Raw genomic sequence first — 27110 nt, forward strand, 5'->3', positions numbered from 1 at the left:
ACAGCATGGAGCCGGCTGCTGCTCTCCCCCCTCCCTCCTGCACACAGCACAGTGCCGGCTACTGCTCTCCTCCCATCTATCCTCTGCACAGCACATTGCCAGGTGTTCCTCCCCCCCTCCTGCCCACAGCATAAACCCGGCTGCTGCTCACCCCCCTCCCTCCTGGCTATAGTATGCTGCTCACCCCCCACCCTCCTGCCCACAACACGGGAATGGGAGTTTGTTGCTGCAGTGCTGGAATGTGCTGCTGCCAGTACATGGGGAAGGAGGAGATGTGCTGCAGGTACCGTTCAAGTCCGGGACTCGGCAGTGATGTCACCGGCGCCGGACCTGCTGTCCCTGTTACACCATACACTGCTGTTACCATTCTGCTGTATTTCTTGCAGGCTGCCACCTGCTTCGAGCAACAAAGTTCTGTAGAGGAGACACAGGGAGGATCGGGACGGTCCCTCCTGGCGGCACCAGGTAGATACATGGGACTGTACTATAAGGAGCTGTGTGTTTGGCAAGATCTCTGACTCACTGACTGTGACTCCACCCAGCGTTTTGACTCTGCCCAGCGTTATACACACAGACACAGAGTCACAGATCTGGGCTATTATATAGGATATATACAGGGCCGGTGCAAGGTTTCTCGGCACCCTAGGCAAAAGTTCTGCCTACTGCCCCTTCCCCCTAACCAGCCTTCAGGTGAAAAGCATACTGCTGCTCTCCCCCAACCCCAGTCTGTTGCATGGCTGCTCTCTTCTCCACATCTCCATAGTCTGTGTGGATTCCTGCTGCTCTCACCCCACCCCCCTACTCTTTTAAATGTCTTCTGTCCTATCCCCTCTACCATCTGTGTGCATGCTGCTGCTCATCCACCCCAGATAGTGTGCATGCCTGCTGCTCATCTCAGCACCCGGCCCCCAAGACTGCTGCTCTCCCCCTCTTTCCTTATCAAATGCAGACAGTGCACTGTGTAGCCACCTTACCTGCAGGCTGCAATGCAGAGATGGGACTGAGTAGTCGGTGAAAGAGCCTGGAATGAAGAGCAGCACCGCATGTCACCCCGCAATACAGGAGCTTGGCAGTCATGGCTATTGTAGATACGAGTGCTGGGGGGATTGCGGCAGTTGTGGACCACGCTACATTTTTCATGCAGCTGTAGCAGGTCGCCCCCTCAGGTCCCGGCGCCCCTAGGCAGCTGCCTAAAGCTGCCTAGTGGAAGCTCCGGCCCTGGATAGATATATATATATATATATATGTGCGCACACACACACACACACACACACACACACACACACACACACACACACACACACACACACACACACACACACACACACACACACACACACACAGCCATGCTCATTGTGGCTGTAGCTAGATTTTTGCTATGCACATGCAGACACACATGTGCGTATATTTACACCTGTGGGTCATAGGTGTAAATCGCGGTGCGAATAGTCACAGCCAGCCACAGCTTGTTGATCCTGCAATGCATGCGCACATGCATACACATCACAGGTAAGCTGAGCCCACATAATAAAATTAACATAATTCAACAGTGGATACCACTATTTTTTTTTTAGACAAAAGTATCAGAATAGTCAGAATAAATAAAACCATTACTCAACTTACAGAGCAATATCCATATATTGTATTTATGTGCTACTAACAGTTTTTGTGGATTCTTAACCACATTAATTTGATATAAGGGATTGCTTGACAGTAGTGAGGGAGGTGGTTTTCCCATGGCAGTCCTTCATGTTTAAATATAATACTGTGGGTCAAAAACAATCTACAAATGTTTTCTTTCTTACTATTGCTTCTGTCACTCCAAATAGCTATTCTTGATGTGCTAGGTCTCATGTGTCTTTATTGAATAAAATGGGCATCTCAAATACAGAATTAAAGCACATAAGTGACTAAACTATATTGCTAGTGTAAATTAATGTGGTGCGCAACATTTGTACCTGTTTTTGCTACTGAATCTGTGCCAAAAGGGCTCTGATATGAGCAGAGGCAGCATTTCCCTATGACAGGTTCTATTTTGCTTCATCTTGAGTTTGTATGGGCATATGTTCAATTGGGATCCGGTCTGAAGATCGACACTGTCTAGGTCAACAATGTTTAGGTCGACCACTATAGGTCGACAGTCACTAGGTCGACAGGATTGGAAGGTCGACAGGGTTTCTAGGTCGACGTGTGCTAGGTCGACGTGAGTTTATCACATTTTTTTTTACTTTTTCACACTTAACGATCTACGTGGACTACAATTGGAACAGTAATCTGTGCCGAACGAAGTGAGGCACCTTGCCTGAAGAATTGTGAGTGAAGCGAGGGGACACTGTGCACTAATTGGGGTTCCCAGTCACTCTACGAAGAAAACGACACCAAAAAACTCAAAAACCTCATGTCGACCTTTTGACCTGTCGACCTAGCACATGTCGACCTAGAAACCCTGTCGACCTTCCAAACCTGTCAACCTAGTGACTGTCGACCTATAGTGGTCGACCTAAACATTGTCGACCTAGACAGTGTCGATCAAATGATCCACACCCGTTCAATTCTACATAGGTCCCATTGTCAGAAATGTCAATCATTTCAGCCATAGTACATATTGGAAATCATTTAAACAGTAGTTTTTTTGTATTCTTAAAGGATTGTTTTTATTACTGCAGTGCAAATAGACATGTCCTTGTTTAGCCTCCATATTCTCTTATACAGCGATAAGTAATGTATGTACAACTTAAGTTATATTCAAGCTTGATCCAAAACTTCATCGCATTCTCCCTTTAAGGTACAAATCAATTCAGATCCTTCAACAAATAAATCTAATAATTCATCCTTTATGCATTTAATTAAAAAGCAACTTCCTCAGAGTTTTTAAATGGAATTCACAGTTCATATGATATCTCACATCAGTTGAGTTTTGTCAGGGTCACTAGGCAATCATAGGAAATAAATATATAGGTTGGTAACCCAGATGCACTGTCATAGCTGCCAGTAATGTGATTGTCAGTCCCACTAAACATAGAATACACAAATATAAAAAGACCCGGTGCTGTGTTGTATCTCCAATAAACAAGAATGGATGGATAAGTAAAAATTATTTATTTAACATTAGATAATGTATCAAATATAAAAGGACACCAATAGGTCACTGTTTAAAACAATACGTATAATACTAAGAAGGAAAAGTTTTGTCTATAACTGCCCAACTTGTAACTCCACAATTGGATCCCGTACAAATGGCATAAACTCCCAATGGGGCACCAAATAAATTCAGCTGGTATTACCCATGGTGATGATTACATCTGAACACACTTTGAGTCCTCAGCAGGCAAGCTGTCTGTGCAGTCCACTGGGTTTTTCCAAGTAGTGCTGTAATGCAATGTGGTCCCAAGTAGCAGTTTCAAAGTCAGGGGAGTCTTTAGTAGTCCATCTATCTGAATCCATTGTTTGGTCTCTCCCCTGGTGTCCAGCCAAAGGGATTTCAAGTGCAAGGTAACTGACATCAGTTGCTCTTGAAAGCTCCTGGGAACCACCAGTTGAATTTGCTCCCTAATCTGCCTATCCCATTCTACCTGTGCTAGCTGGTACAGTAACCCTTTCCACCAGGTCACACTTCCTGCCCCCTACCCAGCAAAGTCGCTGTCAGCTTGGTGCCTCATACCTACCAGGGTCAGAGAGATGAGCCTCCCTAAACTCTTGTCTGCTCCCCTCACTTTCTACTAAATTGGGACACTCTACAGGGGGTTGGGATTATTAAAATCAGGCTTGTTGGGGTCAGTCATGGAAAGGTCAGTGTGGTCACTCATCCTCACCGGTGGAGTTGGCAAACCACTAGGGACAGGAGCATCACTGAGCACATCCACAGGATCTAACAAGCTGGAACCAACATCCTCCGCGTTGCTAGGGGACATAGGTTTACTACAGGCAAAAGGTAGGCTGGGTAGATGTGCTGATCTAGATGCTGTGGTCATATCCTCTGGGCTGGGCTGGTGTAGATGATAACGACTGTTGTCTGGCCACTTGACGCAGGTGATGGCATTAGCAAAGACGGTAATGATTCCACCACCTAGATCATTTCATAGGACTACATCAGTTGGGAGGCCATCTGTGATGGCAACATCTCACAATTTTTGGCCAGCTCCCCAGTCCAGGCAGGATCTTGCCATGGGCATTTCTCGCTCCAGTCCATCTGCCTTGGTAGTTTTGGCAGTGCGATCCTGCAAAACTGCAGCAGGGTCAATAAGGTGTGGGCTCACTATGATAAATGAGGCCCCAGAGTCTCTTAGGCCTTCTCCCTGCAGGTGCCACCAGATGTGTATTTCTCCTCAAAGTCCACCTGCTCCTCGCCACATTCCATTGGACTGACTAGAGTAGGAACAGTCTCTGTGGGTTACACAAGAAAGCTGGGCTCCAGCACTCGGATTTGGGGCATTAGTCTGGACTGCTCGAGGTGTGAGACTGTTCAACCTCATATTTCCGATTTCCACTGGTTGTACAGTCTTTTGGGGTTGGCTGCCGGTTGGGTGCTTCTGCCCATGTGGCCGAATAGCCACATATTTGTTGACTAGCTGGGCAGCCATCATTAAGCTCGGTGGTCTAGCATCCACTCCTTCACTTCTGGGGTGCAACTGTGATAGCACTGCTCTCTGCAAATCAGTGCATCCCAGGTAGGTCCTTTCACCCACTTCACCACGTACTGCAGCTGTTGGGTGGCGAACTGCTCATGGGTGCTGCTAGGGTTCTTGGACAAGTGCCAAAACTTTTTAAAGTAGGACTCTCAGTAGTTATAAATTGTCACTGTAGAAGGGGGTTATCGCTTCTCGGCCTTTTGGCTAAGATCAAGTGTAGTATCTGTTCTTATCTTATCGCTTCTCTGCCTTTTGGCTAAGATCAGGTGTAGTACCTGCTCGAGGGAAACACTTGGTGGAGTACCTGTTCTTACACTAGGAGCGTGAGAGGTTCCTAGATGTGGAATGGAGAAACACCTTGTGGAGTTCCATGCCGGGGTGTGGCAATGCCTCTGGTCGAGAGGGGAGAAAAACTGGGCTTAGTATCCACCGTCCTTCTAAGGGGATGAAATAGGGCCCCTTGCGTGGAGTGGAGAAAGCGGTCGCAGCGGCGTTGTGGCAGTCAGTAAAGACAGAGACAGAGAGCTGACTTCACCATAGGGACCTGACAGGGAGCTGCGCTACAGGCTGCCGTCGCCATTGCTTCTCATCCAGCTTGGCAGGCACAACGGCAGACGGCAGCAACAGCAGGGTAGCAGAGCAGGGAGAGCGTCTCTCTAGCTCTGCGTCTCATTGCTTTGCATACCCTTGCTGAGTAGGTAGCGCCAGCTCTGACTACAGGATCCCTTAGGTGCTACGTAGGCTCTGCTCAAGGCTGAGGTAAGGCAAGGGGGTTTCAGCGGTTTGGAATTTAATTGTACAGTGTGCAGTTTAAGGCGGCGACATGCGGTGAGGTCTAGCTGGAGAGGCACTGGCTGGTATCAGAGCCAAATTTACACAGACATATGTTATTTGGTGGTGAGTTTTGACTAAAAATTATTAGAATAATACAAAGTTGATATTACAAGTTATAAATATCTTCTTTGTATTATACTTACTATTTGTATAGTATACTGCAGTATGCACTGGCGTTTCTATAATGGGTGCAGTGTGTGCGGTCACACGGGCCCCTGAGTCCAGAGGGGGCCCCCACAGCACACACTGCACCCATTTTTAAAATACTCACCCCTCCGAAGTCCAGCGCCGGCATCCGCAGCGCTATTAGAACACAGTGACAATGACTCAGCAGCCATTTTCACGGAGTTCTGCGCATGCGCAGTAGAGAAATCTAAGGGAAAATGGCTGCCGTGCCATTTTCACGGATATCTGCGCATGCGCAGTAGAGTCTGAGCCCTCTAGGGCTCAGACTGTACAGCGCTCCGGGCACGGAGGAGGCAGAACAAGGGCCTCCTCCTCTCTTAAAACACCCCTGGCAGTATGACAGGTGAGGGCAGGCTCTGCCTTCCCTGCCTACCCTGACTACATGTCACTGCTTTAATGGCCCCAATTAAAGCTAAGAAAAAATCCATCTGAAGAAAGTACATTTTCACATTTACAAATGCAATTATTTTATATGCAGGGAAAATACTGTCTGCTCTTGCATGCTGCACACAAATAGAGGTGGGCAGCTTTATTTTTACACTGTAATTTTGACTCGAGTTAGGAAGCGCTTCCCTCAGTGTAAGACTGGGGCATTAAGGGCCCACCGGGAGAATGTAGTAGTAGGGGCCCATGTTTAGGGGTGTGACCAGTGGAACCCTTGATAAATTATATAGTAAATACTGCTAGTGCATGCATGATAATGTACCAGATTATTAACAGCAATGCACCGTAGAACATATACCATAGTACTGTGCAATATAAAGTAACCTATGTATAATATATAATTCAAGTGCCCGGTCTGTATCTTGATCCCTCGAAGAGGAGGAGGGCCCCCAGGCAGTAGGGCCCACCGGGGGTTTCCCTTGTTACCCTGTGGGCCAGTCCAACCCTTGTTCCCTCACAACTTGAAAGCTGTTAGTCTGACCCCTCTGAATACTTTGCATTCTTTCTTTATGACTGTACTTAAAAAGGCACTAGATGGCGCTGCACTACTTTTGAAGGTTGCAATGTTGGGTATATTGGACAGGAATAAAAGCTTACAGAGTCTGTAATCAGGAACTCCCAAACAGTAATTACATTTTTTATTTACCTCATATCTCTTTGCTTATTCAAGACTGATTTAATGGGATAGACCAGGGTTTTCCACTCTGTCTTCAAGACAACCTGACATTCCAGGTTTTAAGGATAGCCATGTCTGAGCACAGATGGCTAAACCAAAATGACTGAGCTATTAATAAGGTCACCTGTGCTCAAGCATGACTGTCTTTAAAACCAGGGCTGTTAAGGAGCCTTGAAGAAGATTGGGATAAACATAGTGTCACACGCCAGGGGCAGCGGCCGCCGCGCTTACCCCTGCGTGGCTGCTGGTCCGTTTGGCGGTCCCCATCTCCGGCGGTCCTCGGGTCCCGGCGTCTGGCTGGCGCGGCTCCCGGCGGTTCCCCGGAGCGTGGGCGCCGCCATGACAGCCAGCGTCACGTGGGCGGGGAGCAGGTGACGTCACTAACCCGCTTCACCAATCCAGTAGAGGCGGGAGATTCAAAACCAGACGCCGGGCAGAGCCTCGGCGCCTGAGTATCGTCTCTTTTCTGAAGTGGATGCCAGAGCTCCCGTACGCAGTGTGTTCCCCAGCAGCTATATTCCAGTGCTTCTAGCATTCAGGGTGCCTTCCTGCAGCTCAGTCTCCAGTGATCCGAGCAACTAGTGTGTTCCTCTGCAGTGCAGTTGCCAGCGCTTCCTGGATTCAGCACGGCCTGCGGGCTGAACCAACTTTAGTGTTTCCAGCGTTCAGTGCTGTCTTTCACCATCGCTCACAAGTTCTTCATTCATCAGTGTCTTTAAACATCGCACACAAATTCTTCAGTGTCATTCACCATCGCTCACAAGTTCTTCATTAATCAGTGTCTTTAAACATCGCACACAAATTCTTCAGTGTCTTTCACCATCGCTCACAAGTTCTTCATCAGTGTCTTTAAACATCGCACACAAATTCTTCAGTGTCTTTCACCATTGCTCACAAGTTCTCCATTCATCAGTGTCTTTAAACATCGCTCACAAATTCTTCAGTGTCTTTCATCATCGCTCACAAGTTCTTCATTCATCAGTGTCTTCAAAACATCGCTCACAAATTCTTCAGTGTCTTTCATCATCGCTCACAAGTTCTTCATTCATCAGTGCCTTTAAACATTGCTCACAAATTCTCCAGTAGCCTTTGACATTGCCCACAAGTTCTCTTTCTTTCATGTGTCGCTGTATTGCTCCCTTCCCATAATAAAGCTCCTCAGCATTTTTCACCAATCCTAACTATCAGAGTCTTGTATGAGGAAAACCTATATCCGACCATCTCTGCTCCGACCCAGGTGTGGTTCCTCTTCCCGACCACCGGAAGAACCCCCGAGTTCACAACATCCCCAACCCAGGTCAGTGACACATAGAAACATAGAAACATAGAATTTGACGGCAGATAAGAACCACTTGGTCCATCTAGTCTGCCCCTTTTTTTATCCATTAGGTAATCTCAACCCTTTTTGAACCTTAATTCTTTGTAAGGATATTCATATGCCTATCCCAAGCATGTTTAAATTGCTCTACAGTCTTAGCCTCTACTACCTCTGATGGGAGACTATTCCACTTATCCACTACCCTTTCTGTGAAGTAATTTTTCCTTAAATTTCCCCTGAACCTCCCCCCCTCCAGTCTCAGTGTATGTCCTCGAGTTCTAATATTTCTCTTCCTTTGTAGAATGTTTCCCTCCTGAACTTTGTTAAGACCCTTGATATATTTGAAAGTTTCTATCATGTCCCCCCTTTCTCTTCTCTCCTCCAAACTATACATGTTAAGATCTTTTAGCCTTTCCGGGTACGTTTTGTGATGTAGGCCATGCACCATTTTAGTTGCCCTTCTTTGTACACTCTCTAATGTATTTATATCCTTCTGGAGATATGGGCCAATATTTACTAATATTCGTGTTTGAGTCGGTTTGTGTAGTGTTTAAACTCATCTTGTATCGGGTGCATTTTCATGCAACTTTTTGAAACTATATACGCCAAGTTACGAAGTAGTCGACTTTATGGTTTTCGTTTTTTCCGATGTCGATGCCAGTCGTTTTTTTTTGGCATATTTGCGGCCGTCATTGTCGTTTGCGTACATGTTTTTGTTGTTTTTGCTGGGTTTTTTTCTAAGTTAAACGCGGCAGGGTTTTTTTTTTCCCGCGGCCGCATTTTCACTTTTAGTTTCGTTTTTCATCCCCGTTCGTGATTGGTTGTGTTTCAGATGGTAGGAGTGTCTGTGCGCAACCATATAAATACTAGTGATGAGCGGATTCGGTTTTACTCGGTTTTACTCGTTTCTCAAAACCGAATCTTATTGGCTATCCAAAACACGTGACATCAGTGAGCCAATAAGATTCGGTTTTGAGAACCGAGTAAAACCGAATCCGCTCATCACTAAAAATACGCCCCAAACCGTCCGCACCTCGTGGGTTTAGTTAGTGGTGAGGAGGGAGGTTGTGCTGTGGAGGTTGGTGAGTAGTTGATTTGGTGAGGAGTTTTTTGGGCGATTTCTGAGTGTAGTATTGTGTCTGAAAGTAGTCTTGTCATTCTTGTAGTCTTGTTTTTTGTGGTTTTGTCTAATTTTTGGTCCAAGTATTTTTTATTTATAGTCCCTTGTCACTGTGTGTGTGTGTGTGTGTGTGTGTGTGTGTGTGTGTGTGTGTGTGTGTGTGTGTGTGTGATTTGTGCAGTGGTAGTGGAGGAATGTGTTGTTTGTCTTTTTTTTTCTGTGTTAAGTGTTTAGACACAGAAATATGTGTGACTCACAGGTGGGTGAGGTGGAGGGTGTGAGTGAGGGGGAGGAGGTCGGTCAGGTGGAGGAGGTGAGTGTGAGTGAGGTTAGTGAGGTGGAGGAGGTGGGTGAGGTTGCTGCAGCAGCCTCAAGTGACAGTGATAGTGACAGTCAGAGTGCTCCGCAGCCACCCACCACTACTAAGACTGGGCGGAATGTCAAGTTTAGTTATGCAGAAAATGTGGCATTGGTGCGGGAGCTGATGAAGTATCAGCGGCAGCTATTTGGGCCTGAGTCCGCCAAGCTGCCAACACGGAAGAAGACGGTGTTGTGGGCGAAAGTTGTTGCTGCTGTCAATAGTGAGGGGGTGGTCAGGCGGACGGAGGACATGTGCCGCAAACGGTACTATGACATAAAGCGACGTGTCAAGTCCAAAATGGCCAAGGAGGCGAAGTCAGCTCGAAAAACCGGTGGTAGCCAGCCCTATATTGCAAGATATCTGGAGTATGAGGAGCCCATGCGGAGTGTAACACCTCCTGAAGTAGTCTCTGCAACCCATGTCCGGGATTCAGATAGGCCCAGGAAGAATGGTGAGCATGTGTATTTGCATTAACAATCTATGTTTTTTTTTAAATGTTTTTTTTTTCAAATGTGTGTCATGTGATGTTGCATATTACTCCCATCTTCAAGTGTGTGTCAGCAAATACATTGTTTTTGGTAATGTTTTCTACAAAAGCCAATGTAACATCTGACTTTATTGTATGTCATGTGTTTTTTTACGCTATATTTTCCATGTGTAGTTTGGATTTGGTGTGTCATTGAATTGTCCAGCAATAATGTATTCCTTTTGCACATTTTTAAGTTTTTAATTTGGACTATGTTTTAGATTTAGGTTATCCATGTGCAATTTTGCTAAAACAGTGGTTGTCATGTTAGAGGCTGGAGTAGTGGAAAGTGGTTTGGAAACCACTTACATGTGTAATGTCATTATTACTGAATGTATTAATTTTTATTAAAAAAACACAATTTGTTTGTTCAGTTTGAGTCTGTATTTGTACCCTGACACAACACTGCAGTCTCCTTTTTTATTTTGTGGTTTTATTTTTGGTTGCCTCATATAGTGGTAATGTGTGTTTGGCCACATCACAGAGCAATTTCTATATTGCATATGTAATATTTTTCCTTTCATTACAAAATGAAGATGTGTGTGTTTTTGGTTGTTAGTGTATGTATTTTGACTTGTGTCCTATGTCTGTGTCCTGTACATGTTTTCCTGTGTTGCACTTTCCATAGTGCATATGGCTATTGGACAATCTTTATTGTTTTATGTAGTGGTTTTTTGGTTTACGGTCCTTATGTTTGTTTTAAATAAAAAACAAGCATTTTTTAATAAATTAATGTTTATAAGCATAATGGGTGGATGTATCAACAATAGCATGATTACATGATTTCTTATTTTGGTTTTACAGTGTTGGAAAAAAGCAATACTGGTCGTCCTACAGTAACTCCCATGACATCTGATGATGATGACGCTGCGGAAGCAGGTAAAGTGTCCATTGTAGTATAGGGTATGTTTGTAAAGGAATGGCCATAACAAAATTTAACTTTCAATAATAGGTCCATCAAAAGAAGTCTGGAGCAGCAGAAGTGGGACTTCTGTAACACACCACCAAAAAAAAAATGTGGCAGCAAAGAAAGCAAGGTCTGATGTCCAGGGCCAAACACAGCAGGCTACCCCGCCACGAAGATTATCGACAGTATGTTCGGTCCCCCCGCTCCAAATTTTGGACACACCTCCAAGACGAGAACCACACTCCCCTCATCTTGATTGTGAGTATCAAACAAAAAAAAAAAAAAAAATTCAGATCGTAATAAAATTTTCACTTAAACGCATTAAGTCCAAACACATCAAAATATGATATACTTACCGAAGTCACTAAAACATGAAATTGAATCCTATCAAAATGGCCTTGTCCACATCCTATAAATATATGTATGTCCACTTCAGCCATACAGTAGCACATTATGTGTAAGATGCTGCAACAGAAACTCATGTGTAATTTTGTGAAATAGTAAGGTTGTCTCACAAATTTTAACATGTGTGTTTGTCCTAACATTGCCAAATACATATAAACACATTCCTATGTTTGTTTATGAAAAACTATAAGGTAACACATTATGGATTACAATGAGTTTTTTTGGTGGAGTATGTCTGATCTACAATAAAAATAATGTGTTTGCTTTCACAATGAAGTAACCAGACACATTAGCCACAAACAGGCATATGTATGTTTTTACGTTATGAGTGATGATGTTGCTAGGTAGGATATCTGAAAGCAACAGTCAATGACATGTGTTCCATGATAAGTGAATTTTTCGAATTTTTCAAACATATGGATAACTAACGGATATTTTTTTTACAATTACAGCTCTCTAGTCCTGGTAACAGCATCCCTCCGCAACAACAGCAACACATTGACATGGATGAGACAATCATGTTAGAAATGCAGCCATTAAGCCAAGGAATCAGCCCCCCAGCACCTGTGAATACACCACCACAGCAAAGCACACCACCACAACACAGCCCAACAACACCAGTAACACAAGGCTCTGATCACTTGTTTTGGAACATTTGGGCTAGACAGCAGGCCACTAATGAAGATTGCCTGCGTAGGCAGACACAAATGTTTGCAAGCCTACCATGTCACCTCAGAAGATTAAACAGAAATATGAGTAGACAAAATGAACAAACCACGAGAATTGGCAATACCATGGAACTCATGCGTGCAGACATTACACAGGTCATGGGCAACTTACAGCGCATAATGGAAGAACAGCACAGACTAATGGAAGAACAGCACAGACAGCAGCAAAGCTATATGAACATTTTTCAAAACAATCAAAAGATAAATGAAACTTTATTCTGAATTGTAGACAATCAAAATGCTGCTACACGTGAACTCAATGCCACCCTCACTAACCTCAATGAAACACTCAGATCCATGCACCAACAGCTAACAAGCAGCAGTTCTGGTACGACTACTTCAAATATCACGCCAGTGTCATCACCACCAAGGCGCTCCACCAGAGCATGCCAACATGACAGTGCTAAAGGCAAAGGGCAGGACAAGCAGCCACCCACAAAAAAATAACAAATAAACCTCACATTTTAAATTTCAGAGAAGTAAATCCAAATACTTAGTAAGTGTATGTTTGTGAAAATAGATATAACACTTAGCTCCTTGAAAATTTGTACAACATCATTAATTATAAGTGGTACAAACAACAACAGGAAATGTGTACGCACATTTATTCTTTACCATCTTTGAATGTTTTTTGAGGAGGGAAATGTTTGAGCTGCACATAGATGTTAGCAGGAAGTAAACAGACCACTTGATTTTTTTTCTAATCATTACTCTTTCTAGATTCCAATCAATCTCAGATCCTGCAGACACAATAATTGGCAGCCAGCCAGAATGTCTTTAGCAGGAAGTAAACAGACCACTTGATTTTTTTCTAATCATTACTTTTTCTAGTTTCCAATCAATCTCAGATCCTGCAGACACAATAATTGGCAGCCAGCCAGAATGTCTTTAGCAGGAAGTAAACAGACCACTTGATTTTTTCTAATCATTACTCTTTCTAGATTCCAATCAATCTCAGATCCTGCAGACACAATAATTGGCAGCCAGCCAGAATGTCTTTAGAAGGAAGTAAACAGACCACTTGATTTTTTTACTAATCATTACTTTTTCTAGATTCCAATCAATCTCAGATCCTGCAGACACAATAATTGGCAGCCAGCCAGAATGTCTTTAGCAGGAAGTAAACAGACCACTTGATTTTTTCTAATCATTACTCTTTCTAGATTCCAATCAATCTCAGATCCTGCAGACACAATAATTGGCAGCCAGCCAGAATGTCTTTAGCAGGAAGTAAACAGACCACTTGATTTTTTTCTAATCATTACTCTTTCTAGATTCCAATCAATCTCAGATCCTGCAGACACAATAATTGGCAGCCAGCCAGAATGTCTTTAGCAGGAAGTAAACAGACCACTTGATTTTTTTTCTAATCATTACTCTTTCTAGATTCCAATCAATCTCAGATCCTGCAGACACAATAATTGGCAGCCAGGCATAATCATCCATGACCAATGCAACTTACAATGTGAATTAAAACTGGTATACATTTCTTCTGTAGACGACTTTACAAGAAAAACACAATAGAGTTGTGTAAAAGTGTCCTAATATGTTTGTGTAAATTTTTAAATTTTAATGACCAAAATGAATGACATTATTGTTGTGGCATGTTTGTGTGTGTAAAAAATGAGTAATCAAATTTAAAAACCTGAGGCACAACCCACAAAATGAAAAATATTTTAACTTTTAACACTAATGTGTGTAATAATGGATATATGTTGAAAAATGTATATTGACTTTTAAAACTCCAAATTTACTCCACCAAACATAAGCCAATAAATTATTTTGGATGAGACAAGTTTGTGTCCCTTTTATAGGCATGATAAGTCATGTGTGAATGATTTGTAAGTGTCAATACATGTAAACACGGCTGAAAAAAGCAGGTCTATTTTTTTGCTGATTTTTTTAACGATTCGCAAAAAAATACGACCACAATTGAGCACTCAGAGACTAACACCCAAATAAGAAATGAATAGTGAATACCCGTGTTGTAGGAAATAACAGCCACGTTTGACCGATGGTCTATTCATTCGTATTTCTGAAGTTTGTAATTCAAACCATTACGAATAGTCCAAACACTGCCGAGATTGGTGCTTAGTGAATTCCCGTGTTGGGACTTAGAAAAAAAAACACAAATCGGACAAACTCGATTTTTTTAGTAAATATTGGCCATGGTCTCCAGAACTGGACACAGTATTCCAGATGGGGCCGCACCAATGACCTATACAGTGGCATTATCACTTCTTTTTCCTACTACTGATTCCTCTCCCTATGCAACCAAGCATCTGACTTGCCTTTCTCATTGCTTTGTTGCATTGCTTTCCTGCCTTCAAGTCACTTGAAATAGTGACTCCTAAATCCCTTTCCTCCTCAGTAGTTTCCATTATAGTACCCTTGATACTATATTTAGCCTTTGGGTTTTTGAGACCTAAGTGCATGATCTTGCATGTTTTAGCATTAAACTGTAGTTGCCACGTTCTTGACCATTTCTCAAGCCTACCTAGGTCATCAATCATTTGTTTTACCCCTCCCGGTGTGTCTACCCTGTTGCATATCTTTGTATCATCTGCAAAAAGGCATACCTTCCCTTCAATACCATCTGCAATGTCACCAACAAAGATATTAAAGAGAACTGGACCAAGTACAGATCCCTGGGGTACTCCACTGGTAACATTTCCCTCCATAGATTGCACTCCATTAACTACAACTGTCTGTTTCCTATCCTGCAACCAGGTTCTTATACATTTAACTATTTTATAATCCACCCCCACGCTTTCAAGTTTATTTAGCAGTCTGCGATGTGGGACAGTGTCAAATGCCTTACTAAAGTCTAGATATGCTACATCTACAGCTCCCCCTTGGTCTATTATTTTCGTCACAGAGTCAAAAAAGTCAATAAGATTTGTTTGGCATGATCTCCCACCAGTAAATCCATGCTGTTTTGGATCCTGTAAGTGGTTTGATTTAAGATATTCCACAACTCTTTCTTTTAATAGTTTTTCCATTACTTTCCCCACTACTGATGTAAGGCTTACTGGTCAGGATACACTGGGATAGGCTGCAATAGATTAATTTACTGTAGAATAATCAAATATAAATGTCACATTATTAACATATGGGCAGGATATTAACAATATTTAACGATGAAGCATTTTGAAAGGGTCACTTGTAATGACAAAATATTTAGCATTTATAATTTTTTTTCAAAACGGGGCTGTATCGGGCAACAATATTACAACTGTTACGGGCTGATTCAGAGTTGCACTCTCCTGCAACCGCTTTAGCATTTTTTTGCCGTAGTCACACCTGCAACTTCATGCTAATGCCAGTATCAGCCTTTCACCTGTGTACAAGTGTGCATCTGATTGTGTAAGGACTGAGACACCCACTTTGTGCGTCTTTAGATGCAACAACCAACGGTCGCACGATCAAGACTTGCAGTAACCCCATGCTAGGTGCAAATTCTTCATCAAAGTATGCCCTCCAGTGTAAGCGATCAATGATCTGATTTCCCAACCAGATGTCTGTGACTCTCCCATAACACGCCCATAAGACGGGACATCTCCGTACATCTGTACAGCTACCTTAGGATATACCCCACAGGTAATTGATTGCGTTGACTATTCAATAAGCTGCTGGAACTCCGCGCACTAATCATCTAATCATCAAGTGCAGGATTTTTCCTGACAGCCTCAGGCGCTGCATTGTAACGAGCAGGAAAACCCATTCGATTCTGCAGTTTTTACTGAATCTGCAAGTTTCCGTGCATTAATACCTGGTTTACTGAGCGGGCAAAAAGGGTAATTAATTGAATAGCTTTTCGCAGCATGGCACAATCAGTTAGCTGTAAGGTAAACCCTGTGGTTAACTAAATTCTCCTTTTAATAGTCAAGGTATTTTATTTATGCTGTGTGTGGAGGTTCACTGTAAAGGTAATTTAGGTGCTTAGTCATTCATTATACTGGGCGCGAGAGGGTACGAGCTGCAGCGCTGCCCAGCCACCTATGTTAGAAGATGTAGCCGGGCAATGCAGCTGAGGTACACGGTGGGTGGACGTACCCCACAGTGCGGCAGCGGTGGTGTCATGGCCGAGTGGGTGCATATGCGCTGTGTACCAGGCACCACTCGCACAGCACTAATTAAATAGGTTTGCGGGTTTTGTGGGAAAAACCATGTGCCACAGGGTTTTTTCAAAATCCTGCCAGCAATTGGATTCCCCCTTAGGGGTATATTCCATAAGAGTCGGATCCATTCCGACATACAGTTGTCGGAATGGATCCGACAACCCCTATTCAATGGACAGCCAAATCCAACTGTCGGATTTGGCCGTACACAGGGTCCTTTCCTGCCGCTTCTGTCAGCGGCTGCGGAAGTGCTGACAGCAGCGGCCAGGGGTGCAGATGGTGGCAGCTGTGAGCGGGACGGCAACGGATGTAAGCTGGGCGGCGGTGGCAGCAGAGATCGTCGGCCGGAGCTGGCTGCGGGTAGGGAGGCCAATCCCAGGCCGTTTTTTCAAATCCGGGAATTCGGGATGGAAAAATGCTCAATCCCGGGATCCCGGGATTGCAGTAGGGATCAGTGAAAAAGGGTGTAGGGAGCAGCGCTGGAGGGTAGGTAGCGGTACAGGAGGATGTAGGTAGCGGCGTGGAGGGGAAGAAGGGTGTAGGTAGCGGTGCAGGAGGGTGTAGGTAGCTGGGCGGGAGGATGTAGGTAGCGGTGCGGGAGGGTGTAGGTAGCGGGGAGGGTTGGTAGCGGCGCAGGAGGGAGGCTGTTAGAGAGATTACTGCACGGAGGGAGGGTGTAGGTAGCGGCACGGGAGGGAGGCTGTTAGCACTGCAACTGAAGTGGTACAGAGCCAGGGGGTCCTGACACATTTCACTCCTCCCCAAACGTTTGCAGCTTTATCAAAGGATCCTTTGATAAAGCTGCAAACTTTTGGGGAGCAGCAAAACTCATCAGGACCCCCCTGCTCTGCGCCACTTCAGTTTATAAAGACCTCAACTCAGTGTCTAAACCAACCCCGGATCCACCATCAACCCCCTTTGCATCATTAAGAAGACATTAACAGCAATCACCGCCATAAATGAAAGCATCAATTTCCAACATGGAACTTCTCATATGGAAGCCTTTCCACCTCTAATAAGGTGATCGGTAAATATTCAACAACCGAACTGTACTGATATAATATAAAACCTCTGTGGGACTTGTGGACTTACCTGGGTACACATTCAGGAACAGACACAAATGGGTCTAATTTTATGCAGATGTGTATGAACTTAATAAGGTGCATGTATTTTATTATCATTTAACTTTGAGGAGAGAATAAGAATATCTCAAACAGTTTTAATTGTTTTTTTTTAAATAAATTGGTATAAAATGTATTATTGTTTATTCCAATCACTTCACTTGCAGCAGGGAGATAGGTGCCTACGGCCGGCGGGGGGACATGTCTGCGGCGGGTGGAGGCACTGCAGGAAGAGAGGAACCTCTGCTGCAAGGGTATACGTTCAATTTGCCGGGTGACGGGATCCCGGTGATCAAGATACCAACGCCGGAATCCCAACAGCCGACAATGGCCCTCATTCAGAGTTGTTCGCTCGCAAGCTGCTTTTAGCAGCTTTGCACACGCTAAGCCGCCGCCCTCTGGGAGTGAATCTTAGCTTAGCAAAATTGCGAACGAAAGATTTGCAATATTGCGAAAAGACTTCTCTGTGCAGTTTCTGAGTAGCTCGAGACTTACTCTTCCAGTGCAATCAGTTCAGTGCTTGTCGTTCCTGATTTGACGTCACAAACACACCCAGCTGTTAGGAATATTTGTTTGTTTTGCCTTGCATTACCTCATTCCTGCCTCTAGGGGTCTCACTTGTTGCCTCAGGTCTGAATGGCAGTTGCACACTGCCTCTGCAGGGTAATTACCTGATTGTGTGCACCTGGAGCCCAACACCCTGCTGCTATTTAACTCCAGCTCACAGGCACCTAGTTGCAGATCATTGCGGTTCCGTATGGAGTGAGACTGGGCTCTCTCCAGTAACCCTGTCCAGATTCTGCCTTATTTGCTTCTTGGAGACTTCCCTGCAGTTTGCTAAAACGCATGTGCCTTGCTTCTGGACTTCTTACCCTGCCGGTTCAACATCTACATTTCTGGACTATTATTTGCAGTTTGTTTCCATTCCTGCCTGATCACTTCATTTTTGGGTATGTTATTTTTCCCCTGCTTGATTTAAACCCGGATTTCTTCATGTTTATTTTGCATCTATGTTTAACCTGAAATATTCCATTTATCGTGTTTTGTTCCATGTAATCAAGCATCCAGTTTATATTTATTTTTACCACCACTTTTTCCACAATAAACTTTACTTAATTTTCACCTGGCTTCAGCTGACATCTTTCCAAGCACGCACACACAGAGAACTCTAGAAATCGATACAGAATGATCTGCCAAAATAAACGTGTGCAGGAGTTTTGTTTTGATTCAGCTGAATCTCATACAATGGCTTCACTTCAGAAAGGTTCCCTGCCTCTCAAGTTTTTGCCGTTTTTGAGTTCTGCATTGCTGGTGGATTTCAGAGAGAAACTGGAGGGTATTCAAATCCTATCTTCAGAGATACTGTCTGCTCTGCCTGAAGATTCAGTAAGATTACCTGCTCCCTTTAAGGAGACGCAGGAAAAAAGGGGAAAAGATCAGTCTGGTGCTCTCAATTCTGGCTGCTGTTTTTCTAGCGTAAGCAAAGGCAAGTTTTGGAGTTTTCCACGACCCAGTCTCTCTGAGGAAGAAAGGAGACATAGAAGGGATAAGAAGCTCTGTTTTTATTGCGGCAGGTCGGGACATTTTATTCAGTTATGTCCTGCTCGCAAACATAAAAAGAGCTTTCCTCATTCTGCCATAGTGCCAAATTCTGCTCAGTTATGCCACTGTGGTGCTCAAATTTCGAAAGGAGGGGTGTACGGCCAAGCGACCCCAGGAGGGGTGTCCGGCCCAGCGACCCCAGGAGGGGTGTCCGGCCCAGCGACCCCAGGAGGGGTGTCCGGCCCAGCGACCCCAGGAGGGGTGTCCGGCCCAGCGACCCCAGGAGGGGTGTCCGGCCCTGCGACCCCAGGAGGGGTGTCCGGCCCTGCGACCCCAGGAGGGGTGTCGGTCCCTGCTGCCCTTGCCTTCGGGCATGAGGTCCCTGCTGCCCTTGCCTTCGGGCATGAGGTCCCTGCTGCCCTTGCCTTCGGGCATGAGGTCCCTGCTGCCCTTGCCTTCGGGCATGAGGTCCCTGCTGCCCTTGCCTTCGGGCATGAGGTCCCTGCTGCCCTTGCCTCACGGCATGAGGTCCCTGCTGCCCTTGCCTCACGGCATGAGGTCCCCGCTGCCCTTGCCTCACGGCATGAGGTCCCCGCTGCCCTTGCCTCACGGCATGAGGTCCCCGTTGCCCTTGCCTCACGGCATGAGGTCCCCGTTGCCCTTGCCTCACGGCATGAGGTCCCCGTTGCCCTTGCCTCACGGCATGAGGTCCCCGTTGCCCTTGCCTCACGGCATGAGGTCCCCGTTGCCCTTGCCTCACGGCATGAGGTCCCCGTTGCCCTTGCCTCACGGCATGAGGTCCCCGTTGCCCTTGCCTCACGGCATGAGGTCCCCGTTGCCCTTGCCTCACGGCATGAGGTCCCCGTTGCCCTTGCCTCACGGCATGAGGTCCGAGAGGTGCCCGCTTCGCCAGAGGTCCGAGAGGTGCCCGCTTCGCCAGAGGTCCGAGAGGTGCCCGCTTCGCCAGAGGTCCGAGAGGTGCCCGCTTCGCCAGAGGTCCGAGAGGTGCCCGCTTCGCCAGAGGTCCGAGAGGTGCCCGCTTCGCCAGAGGTCCGAGAGGTGCCCGCCTTGCCAGAGGTCCGAGAGGTGCCCGCCTTGCCAGAGGTCCACGCCTTGCCAGAGGTCCGAGAGGTGTCCACCTTGCCAGAGGTCCGGCCAAGACCTGTCCAGCCCCAGGAGGGGGTTCTGCCTGCCCAGCCCCAGGAGGGGGTTCTGCCTGCCCAGCCCCAGGAGGGGGTTCTGCCTGCCCAGCCCCAGGAGGGGGTTCTGCCTGCCCAGCCCCAGGAGGGGGTTCCGCCTGTCCAGCCCCAGGAGGGGGTTCCGCCTGTCCAACACCAGATAGAGGTGCCTGCCATGCCCGAGATCCAAGATTTGCCCGAGGATCTGCCTTACTTTTATGGAAATATCTCTCACTGTTTAGCTCTCTTCAGATATTATCTGAGTTTTGATGACTTGTCCCCTATTGATATCATTGCTAACGTATGTATGAGATTCAGAGGGAGGGCCTTGAAGTGGGTAAATGGTCTTATAGATAAGGGAGATCCAGTGTTACAAGATTTGCCCGGTTTCCTCAAGGCTGTGACCGAAAGATTCTGTCCATCAACTGTCCTCACTCTCCTAGATGAGTCTATAAAGGTGTGCCCGTCTGAGAACCTGCCTTTGCAGTCTGGGGAGCACCCTCAGTTTTTCAGATGTGGGCAGGTATCTCTAGGTGTTCACGCAGATTGCTCGGCAAGTTTAGCATCTTCAAATTTACCTTCCGTTCTTGATTCCATCCAGGAAAATAAGAAGTCAGTTCTACCGCTGGGTTGTGGCTCCGACTCTGAGAGTGAGCTTCTGTATGATCCTAGACTTGTTATTGATGGACCTGTATTGCCAAGTAGTGTCTTTGTGACACCTTCTAGTAAGTCTAGGCAACCCAAAAAGAAAGGAGGAAAAAAGAAGAGAAGATGAACTTTGAGGCGTCTGGAATCCGCCTGTTTAAAGCGGGGGATAATGTTAGGAATATTTGTTTGTTTTGCCTTGCATTACCTCATTCCTGCCTCTAGGGGTCTCACTTGTTGCCTCAGGTCTGAATGGCAGTTGCACACTGCCTCTGCAGGGTAATTACCTGATTGTGTGCACCTGGAGCCCAACACCCTGCTGCTATTTAACTCCAGCTCACAGGCACCTAGTTGCAGATCATTGCGGTTCCGTATGGAGTGAGACTGGGCTCTCTCCAGTAACCCTGTCCAGATTCTGCCTTATTTGCTTCTTGGAGACTTCCCTGCAGTTTGCTAAAACGCATGTGCCTTGCTTCTGGACTTCTTACCCTGCCGGTTCAACATCTACATTTCTGGACTATTATTTGCAGTTTGTTTCCATTCCTGCCTGATCACTTCATTTTTGGGTATGTTATTTTTCCCCTGCTTGATTTAAACCCGGATTTCTTCATGTTTATTTTGCATCTATGTTTAACCTGAAATATTCCATTTATCGTGTTTTGTTCCATGTAATCAAGCATCCAGTTTATATTTATTTTTACCACCACTTTTTCCACAATAAACTTTACTTAATTTTCACCTGGCTTCAGCTGACATCTTCCAAGCACGCACACACAGAGAACTCTAGAAATCGATACACCAGCGTTCGCCCAGACACTCCCCCGTTTCTCCAGCCATCCCGCGTTTTTCCCAGAAACGGTAGCGTTTTTTCGCACACACCCATAAAACGGCCAGTTTCCGCCCAGAAACACCCACTTCCTGTCAATCACATTACGATCACCAGAACGAAGAAAAAACCTTGTAATGCCGTGAGTAAAATACCTAACTGCATAGCAAATTTACTTGGCGCAGTCGCAGTGCGAACATTGCGCATGCGCAGTTAGCAGAAAATCGCTGCGATGCGAAGAAAATTCGCGAGCGAACAACTCGGAATGACCACCAATGCCGCCAGCCGGAATCCCGACAAAACAGGACTATTCCCACTCGTGGGTGTCCACGACACCCATAGAATGGGAATATATCCTGTGGTGAGCGCTGCAAGCTACCGTGATCGCAGTGTGGCAAGCGCAGCGAGACCGCAAGGGGACTCTTTGTGCTCACCCCACTGCCGGCATTCTGGGAGGTGGGATACCGCTGTCGGGATATGAGCAGCCGGCACCCCACTAGCTGGTAAATCATACTGAATCCGCTGAAGTATAATAAAAGTCTGTAATTACTATTTCACTTATTTAATAGTTACATCCATATTCTTGTCAGATTTATATGAGCGCCCCATTTTTAATACAGTAAGCAGACCTATATTCATTTATAATGACAAAGTCCACATACTGTAAGTGTGTTTATGCCTGCGCCCACCCCTGATTTACACACCTGACATCATTGAAATGACTCGCGTGTAAAGCTATTTTTGCAAGCAGGGCTATATTGGGAATTTGAATTAGTGGCAGAATTTAAATTTGGCGAGACCAAATAAACAGTAGGTGGGTCCAAAACAAAAAGTTAAACAGGTTTGCCATAGCCACAACAGCGGTAAACGAGACCACTTGGTGGCTTTCTTCAGATAGTACAGTGACATTTTCAGTGATAGCCGTGCAATAAAAATAGCATCCAAGGGATCACCCTACAATTCAGAGACCATCTTAGGTATCGGCATACGTTACAGTCTCCTTTTGACAGCATACAATACAGAGAGTACCCTAAATACTGATTTACAATACAGATAGCATTCCAGTGACATACAGTACAGAGAGTATTCTATTGATTGCCATCCTATCAAGGCTCACCCCGGAGGCCTCAGTTACAGACCCCACAGCTTACCTCTCTAGGGCTCTGTCAGGTACTGTGACACGCTGGGAGCCTATCGGCTGCTGGTCTCTGCTGCTGTTGCAGCTTCTACAGGTGCTTTGTCTCCCCACTGGCTTCTGAGTCCTGTCTGTGCAGCTGGTCATGGCATCTTCAATGCAGAGGTTCTTGCCAGCTCCCGACTAAAGGCACAGCCATCTTCCAGCAAGCCAGCTGACCACTGCACTGCAGAAACGTAGTTTCTGGTATCCTGAGGGTATCAGCCAATCCGCTGCCAGCAGATCCTATAAAGGGACTTTCTGAAACACTTGCCGAATGCCAGTGCAATGTCTTTCATTGCTCTCAGCGTGATCAAAAGTCCTGTGCTCTCATTAGGTCTTCTACTGTGATTCAATGCTTCAGCCTCAGAACTACTGAATCTGTTCCTAGCACAGTGTCCGGTACCACCAGTGCCAGCCAGGTGTCCAGTTAAAGCCACAGTACCACTGTTCTCAGCACAGCATCCAGAAACACCGGTACTGGTCCGGTGTCCAGCCGCAGTACCACTGTTCTAAGTACAGCATACAGAACCACCGGTACTAGCCTGGTGTCCAGCCACAGTTCCGCTACTCCTAGCTCAATGTCCATAACCACCAGTACCAGCCCAGTGTCCAGTCACAGTGCCACTAGTCCCAATCCAGTGTCTAGAACTATCATCCTCAGTGCCCAGTCTTTGAGCCTCCAGCGCTTAGCCCCACTGTGTCCCTACACTTTCTTCTTAGTCTCATCAGCCTGGACCCCTAGTCCTCTCTGACTCAGCCTTCTCTAGGAATATTCACAATTATCCAGTTCCTGTTCTCGCGCAGGGATTTCATCAAGCCGCCCAGCTTCTTACATACTACTTTATCTCCAACTCCAGGTTCTGACTCCAGCCTGGAAATACAAGCTAATCAAGTTTTGACACTGTGCAATACAACGTGCATCCAAGTAATCAATGTGAAATATGCAAAGCATCATAGTCACTGGCATACAATACAGAGAGCATCCTAGTGACAGACACACTGAAGACTCACTTTAAAGTGGTTTACAAATTCACATGGCTACTTACCTTGAGGTATCTTAATAGAGCTGCTTTTACTGTCTGCTTCAACCGAATGAACTCCGCTCACTCTTGCCTCCAGTATAGTTGATGATCATGTAATAAAGTGGTTTTCAACTCTCATGATGTAAGTAGGAAACTAAGTACAACACAGCAGTATTTGAGAACACCACAAATATCAATTTAATGAAAGGGGTGTGTGACGAGACAAGGGAGTAACATCATTTATTTTTATTGTGCCTTTGTCTCTCCCCAACATAGGGGGTCATTCCGAGTTGATTGCACGCTGCCGATTTTCGCAGCGCAGAGATCAGGTTACTACTGCGCATGCGTATGCACCGCAATGCGCACGCGCATCGTTTGGGTTGATAATGTAAAATTTTACCTTTAAACATAAAGCTATACACTATTACTGTTGAGCCGTTATGGCCGCTAGACCACGTGCACGTGCTACGCACTTCGCGCGCTATTTGCGTACAGAGTACGGTACGTGGTACGCACTTGGCGTACACACGCTGCGCTGAGTGTACGGAATACACACAGCGAGCGTACACACAGTTGATAACCTTTGAACCTTTTATATAAACACAGTAAGAATATACCACCGCTGTGGATGGTTTAGAGAAAAAGGGAAAAACAATACAAGTTATACACTACAAACTAACAGGGAAATCTAAACAGAATAACAGAGAATAATATGAACAATAGCGAACAATCGCAAACAAGAGCAAACAGAATGAGAACAAAATGGCCACAGAGAATAATACATACGTGGGAAATCTTTTGCAAGCGCGACCTGGAGTCCAGTCCTCAGCATTCAGGGAGAAAGCCTTCAGAGAGAGTGAGACTAGCCAGGCAACAGTGGTCTTTATATACACAACATACATTCACAATACAATGGTACCTTGTAATCTTATTGTTCATTGGACACAGGAATGTGTCTCTACATTACAGCAAAGGTCATAGGTGGATTTGAACAGGTGGGCTGTGTCTTTCTCCAACTGCTCTGGTGGGAGGTATCCTCAGGATTCCCGCCGCATGTGTAATTTACAGCAAATACAGTTAATGTTCATAAACTACTTTTGTACTATACGCAGGAGCGAGCGATCCTTTCCTAACTAGCATCGGAATGTTACTCTTAAAATACCCTACAGCTGGATACTAGACACCACCTTTCAACCTTCATCTGACCCTTCCTATCATGCAAAGAGGAATCTCTCTGTCCAGGACAGTTTAAACTAAGCATACTCGCTAACATTGTCTAGGGGAATATTAACTACAAAATGCACTATATGGGTTAAATATGTTACAATCGAGTCGCAGGCTACATGCTCACAAACTGTACCAAGGCGCATGGCCGTAGAAGCTTTGTTACGCAAAGTGCGGATATGCGCACTCACGGCAGAGCAAGTGCACGCGCAGCGGGCATGTGCATGGGGTTAGTGCAAGGCATACGCATCATGATATTTTTCGACTTTGACAGGGTACAAACAGAATCGTTGCTGTGCAATGCTTCTAGCGACTAATCCATTCGCACAACCGATCGCAAGGAGATTGACAGAAAGAGGGCGTTTGTGGGTGTCAACTGACCATTTTCTGGGAGTGGTAGGGAAAATGCAGGCGCTTCCATGGCGGGTGTCTGACGTCAATTCTGGGACCAGACAGGCTGACGTGATTGCAAGGGCTGAGTAAGTTCAGACCTACTCTGAAACTGCAAAAAACGTTTTCGTAACGCTCGGCTGCACATGCGATCACACACTTGCAAAGCAAAAATACACTCCCCCATGGGCGGCGACTATGCGTTTGCACGGCTGCTAAAAGTATCTAGCGAGCGATCAAATCGGAATGAGGGCCATAGTCAATGCAGACTTTGTAGTTTTAAAGCCTTTCTTATGTTTCCCAAGTCTTCCCATGAATCATGGCCCTCATTCCGAGTTGATCGCTCGCAAGGCGAATTTAGCAGAGTTGCTCAGGCTAAGCCTACGCCTACTGGGAGTGTATCTTAGCTTCTTAAAATTGCGACCGATGTATTCGCAATATTGCGATTACAAACTACTTAGCAGTTTCAGAGTAGCTTCAGACTTACTCGGCATCTGCGATCAGTTCAGTGCTTGTCGTTCCTGGTTTGACGTCATAAACACACCCAGCGTTCGCCCAGACACTCCCCCGTTTCTCCGGCCACTCCTGCGTTTTTTCCGGAAACGGTAGCGTTTTTATCCACACGCCCCGAAAACGCTGTGTTTCCGCCCAGTAACACCCATTTCCTGTCAATCACACTACGATCGCCGGAGCGAAGAAAAAGCCGTGAGTAAAAATACTATCTTCATTGTAAAATTACTTGGCGCAGTCGCAGTGCGATTATTGCGCATGCGTACTAAGCGGAATTTCACTGCGATGCGATGAAAATTACCGAGCGAACGACTCGGAATGAGGGCCCATATACTATATGAAATAATCAGTGACTCATCTATAATACGTATTTCTTCAATACTAACCTTTCCGGAGTGCAGCGATGGCAACGGCAGCACTGCAGAACTACTGGGAAAAGGGCGTGGTGGCCATTTTACTGTCATTTGTGCATATGCAGTAGGGAAATCACCAGGAAAATGGCCAACGTGCCATTTCCCCCGGAGACCAGCATATGTGCAATAGACAGTGCCAGAGTCTACTAGTGCTCATCGTGATGCACTACTGGCTAGAGAGGAGGGGACCCAGATGGAGACTGTTGCACAATGCACATCTTCATTATTTTTCCTATCCCCACAAACATAGGTACACTTATGGTTTACAGAGTTACTTCCAAAAGAAACTCTGTGGAACTTGAAGTGCACAGGACAGAGGGGGTCATTCAGGTGCGGTTGCACCTGAGACCATCAGTGCAAAGTTCCTATTTCCAGTACTTTACGCAGGGACTGTTCTGCGCATGTGCGAATGTGTCCTGTGGCATAGGACGCAGGTCAGCATCAGACTGACAGTTTGATGCTGTTTTTGGGAGGGGGAGAGGTCGGCGACGGGCTACGTTTGGAAAAACAGGTGTGCTGCTGCCGTACAGGGGGTGGGAAGAGGCCAGAGATCTCCGTTGTAGGACGGAGATTCCCTGGCCTGTGCGATGGGCGGCTTGCGTTGCCCCAGACCGGAATTAAGCCCAGTATGCATCCAGCACGCTGCTAGTAAACAAGGTCCACAGTATCAGCAAGTGTGGACATTCTCTTCCACTAATGACATTACCTATTTATGTACAGTACATATTGTAGATAAGGTTACATAATGTATAAGAGTACATTACGTTTATTTGGGTGTACTACGGTATGCCGGCGGCCGGGCTCCCGG

General features: G+C 45.8%; 1 protein-coding gene, 1 long non-coding RNA gene and 1 pseudogene across 3 annotated transcripts in view; all 3 read left to right on the forward strand.

Annotated features, from left to right (window-relative positions):
• Positions 1 to 211: 211 nt before the first annotated feature.
• The window catches only part of SYT12 (synaptotagmin 12), a 307494-nt gene continuing 280595 nt past the window's right edge, over positions 212 to 27110 (forward strand). Inside the window, exons 1-2 of one of the 2 annotated variants that reach the window (XM_063944347.1) lie at positions 212 to 283; positions 387 to 465. Coding sequence is in view for 1 of the 2 variants with exons in the window: in XM_063944345.1 (XP_063800415.1) it covers positions 240 to 465 (226 nt within the window). In the remaining variant the exon portion in view is untranslated. Of the gene's footprint in view, positions 466 to 27110 lie in introns of both variants that reach the window. The other variant, XM_063944345.1, reaches the window with a different exon arrangement.
• LOC134971028 (U2 spliceosomal RNA) lies at positions 4813 to 4969 on the forward strand (annotated as a pseudogene).
• On the forward strand, positions 10895 to 13384 carry LOC134969928 (uncharacterized). The gene is made up of 3 exons (XR_010189571.1): positions 10895 to 10972; positions 11046 to 11258; positions 11858 to 13384. It is a non-coding gene; the product is annotated as an uncharacterized LOC134969928 (long non-coding RNA).

This window comes from Pseudophryne corroboree, chromosome 11 (assembly GCF_028390025.1).
Source record: "Pseudophryne corroboree isolate aPseCor3 chromosome 11, aPseCor3.hap2, whole genome shotgun sequence".
Lineage (NCBI taxonomy): Eukaryota > Metazoa > Chordata > Amphibia > Anura > Myobatrachidae > Pseudophryne > Pseudophryne corroboree.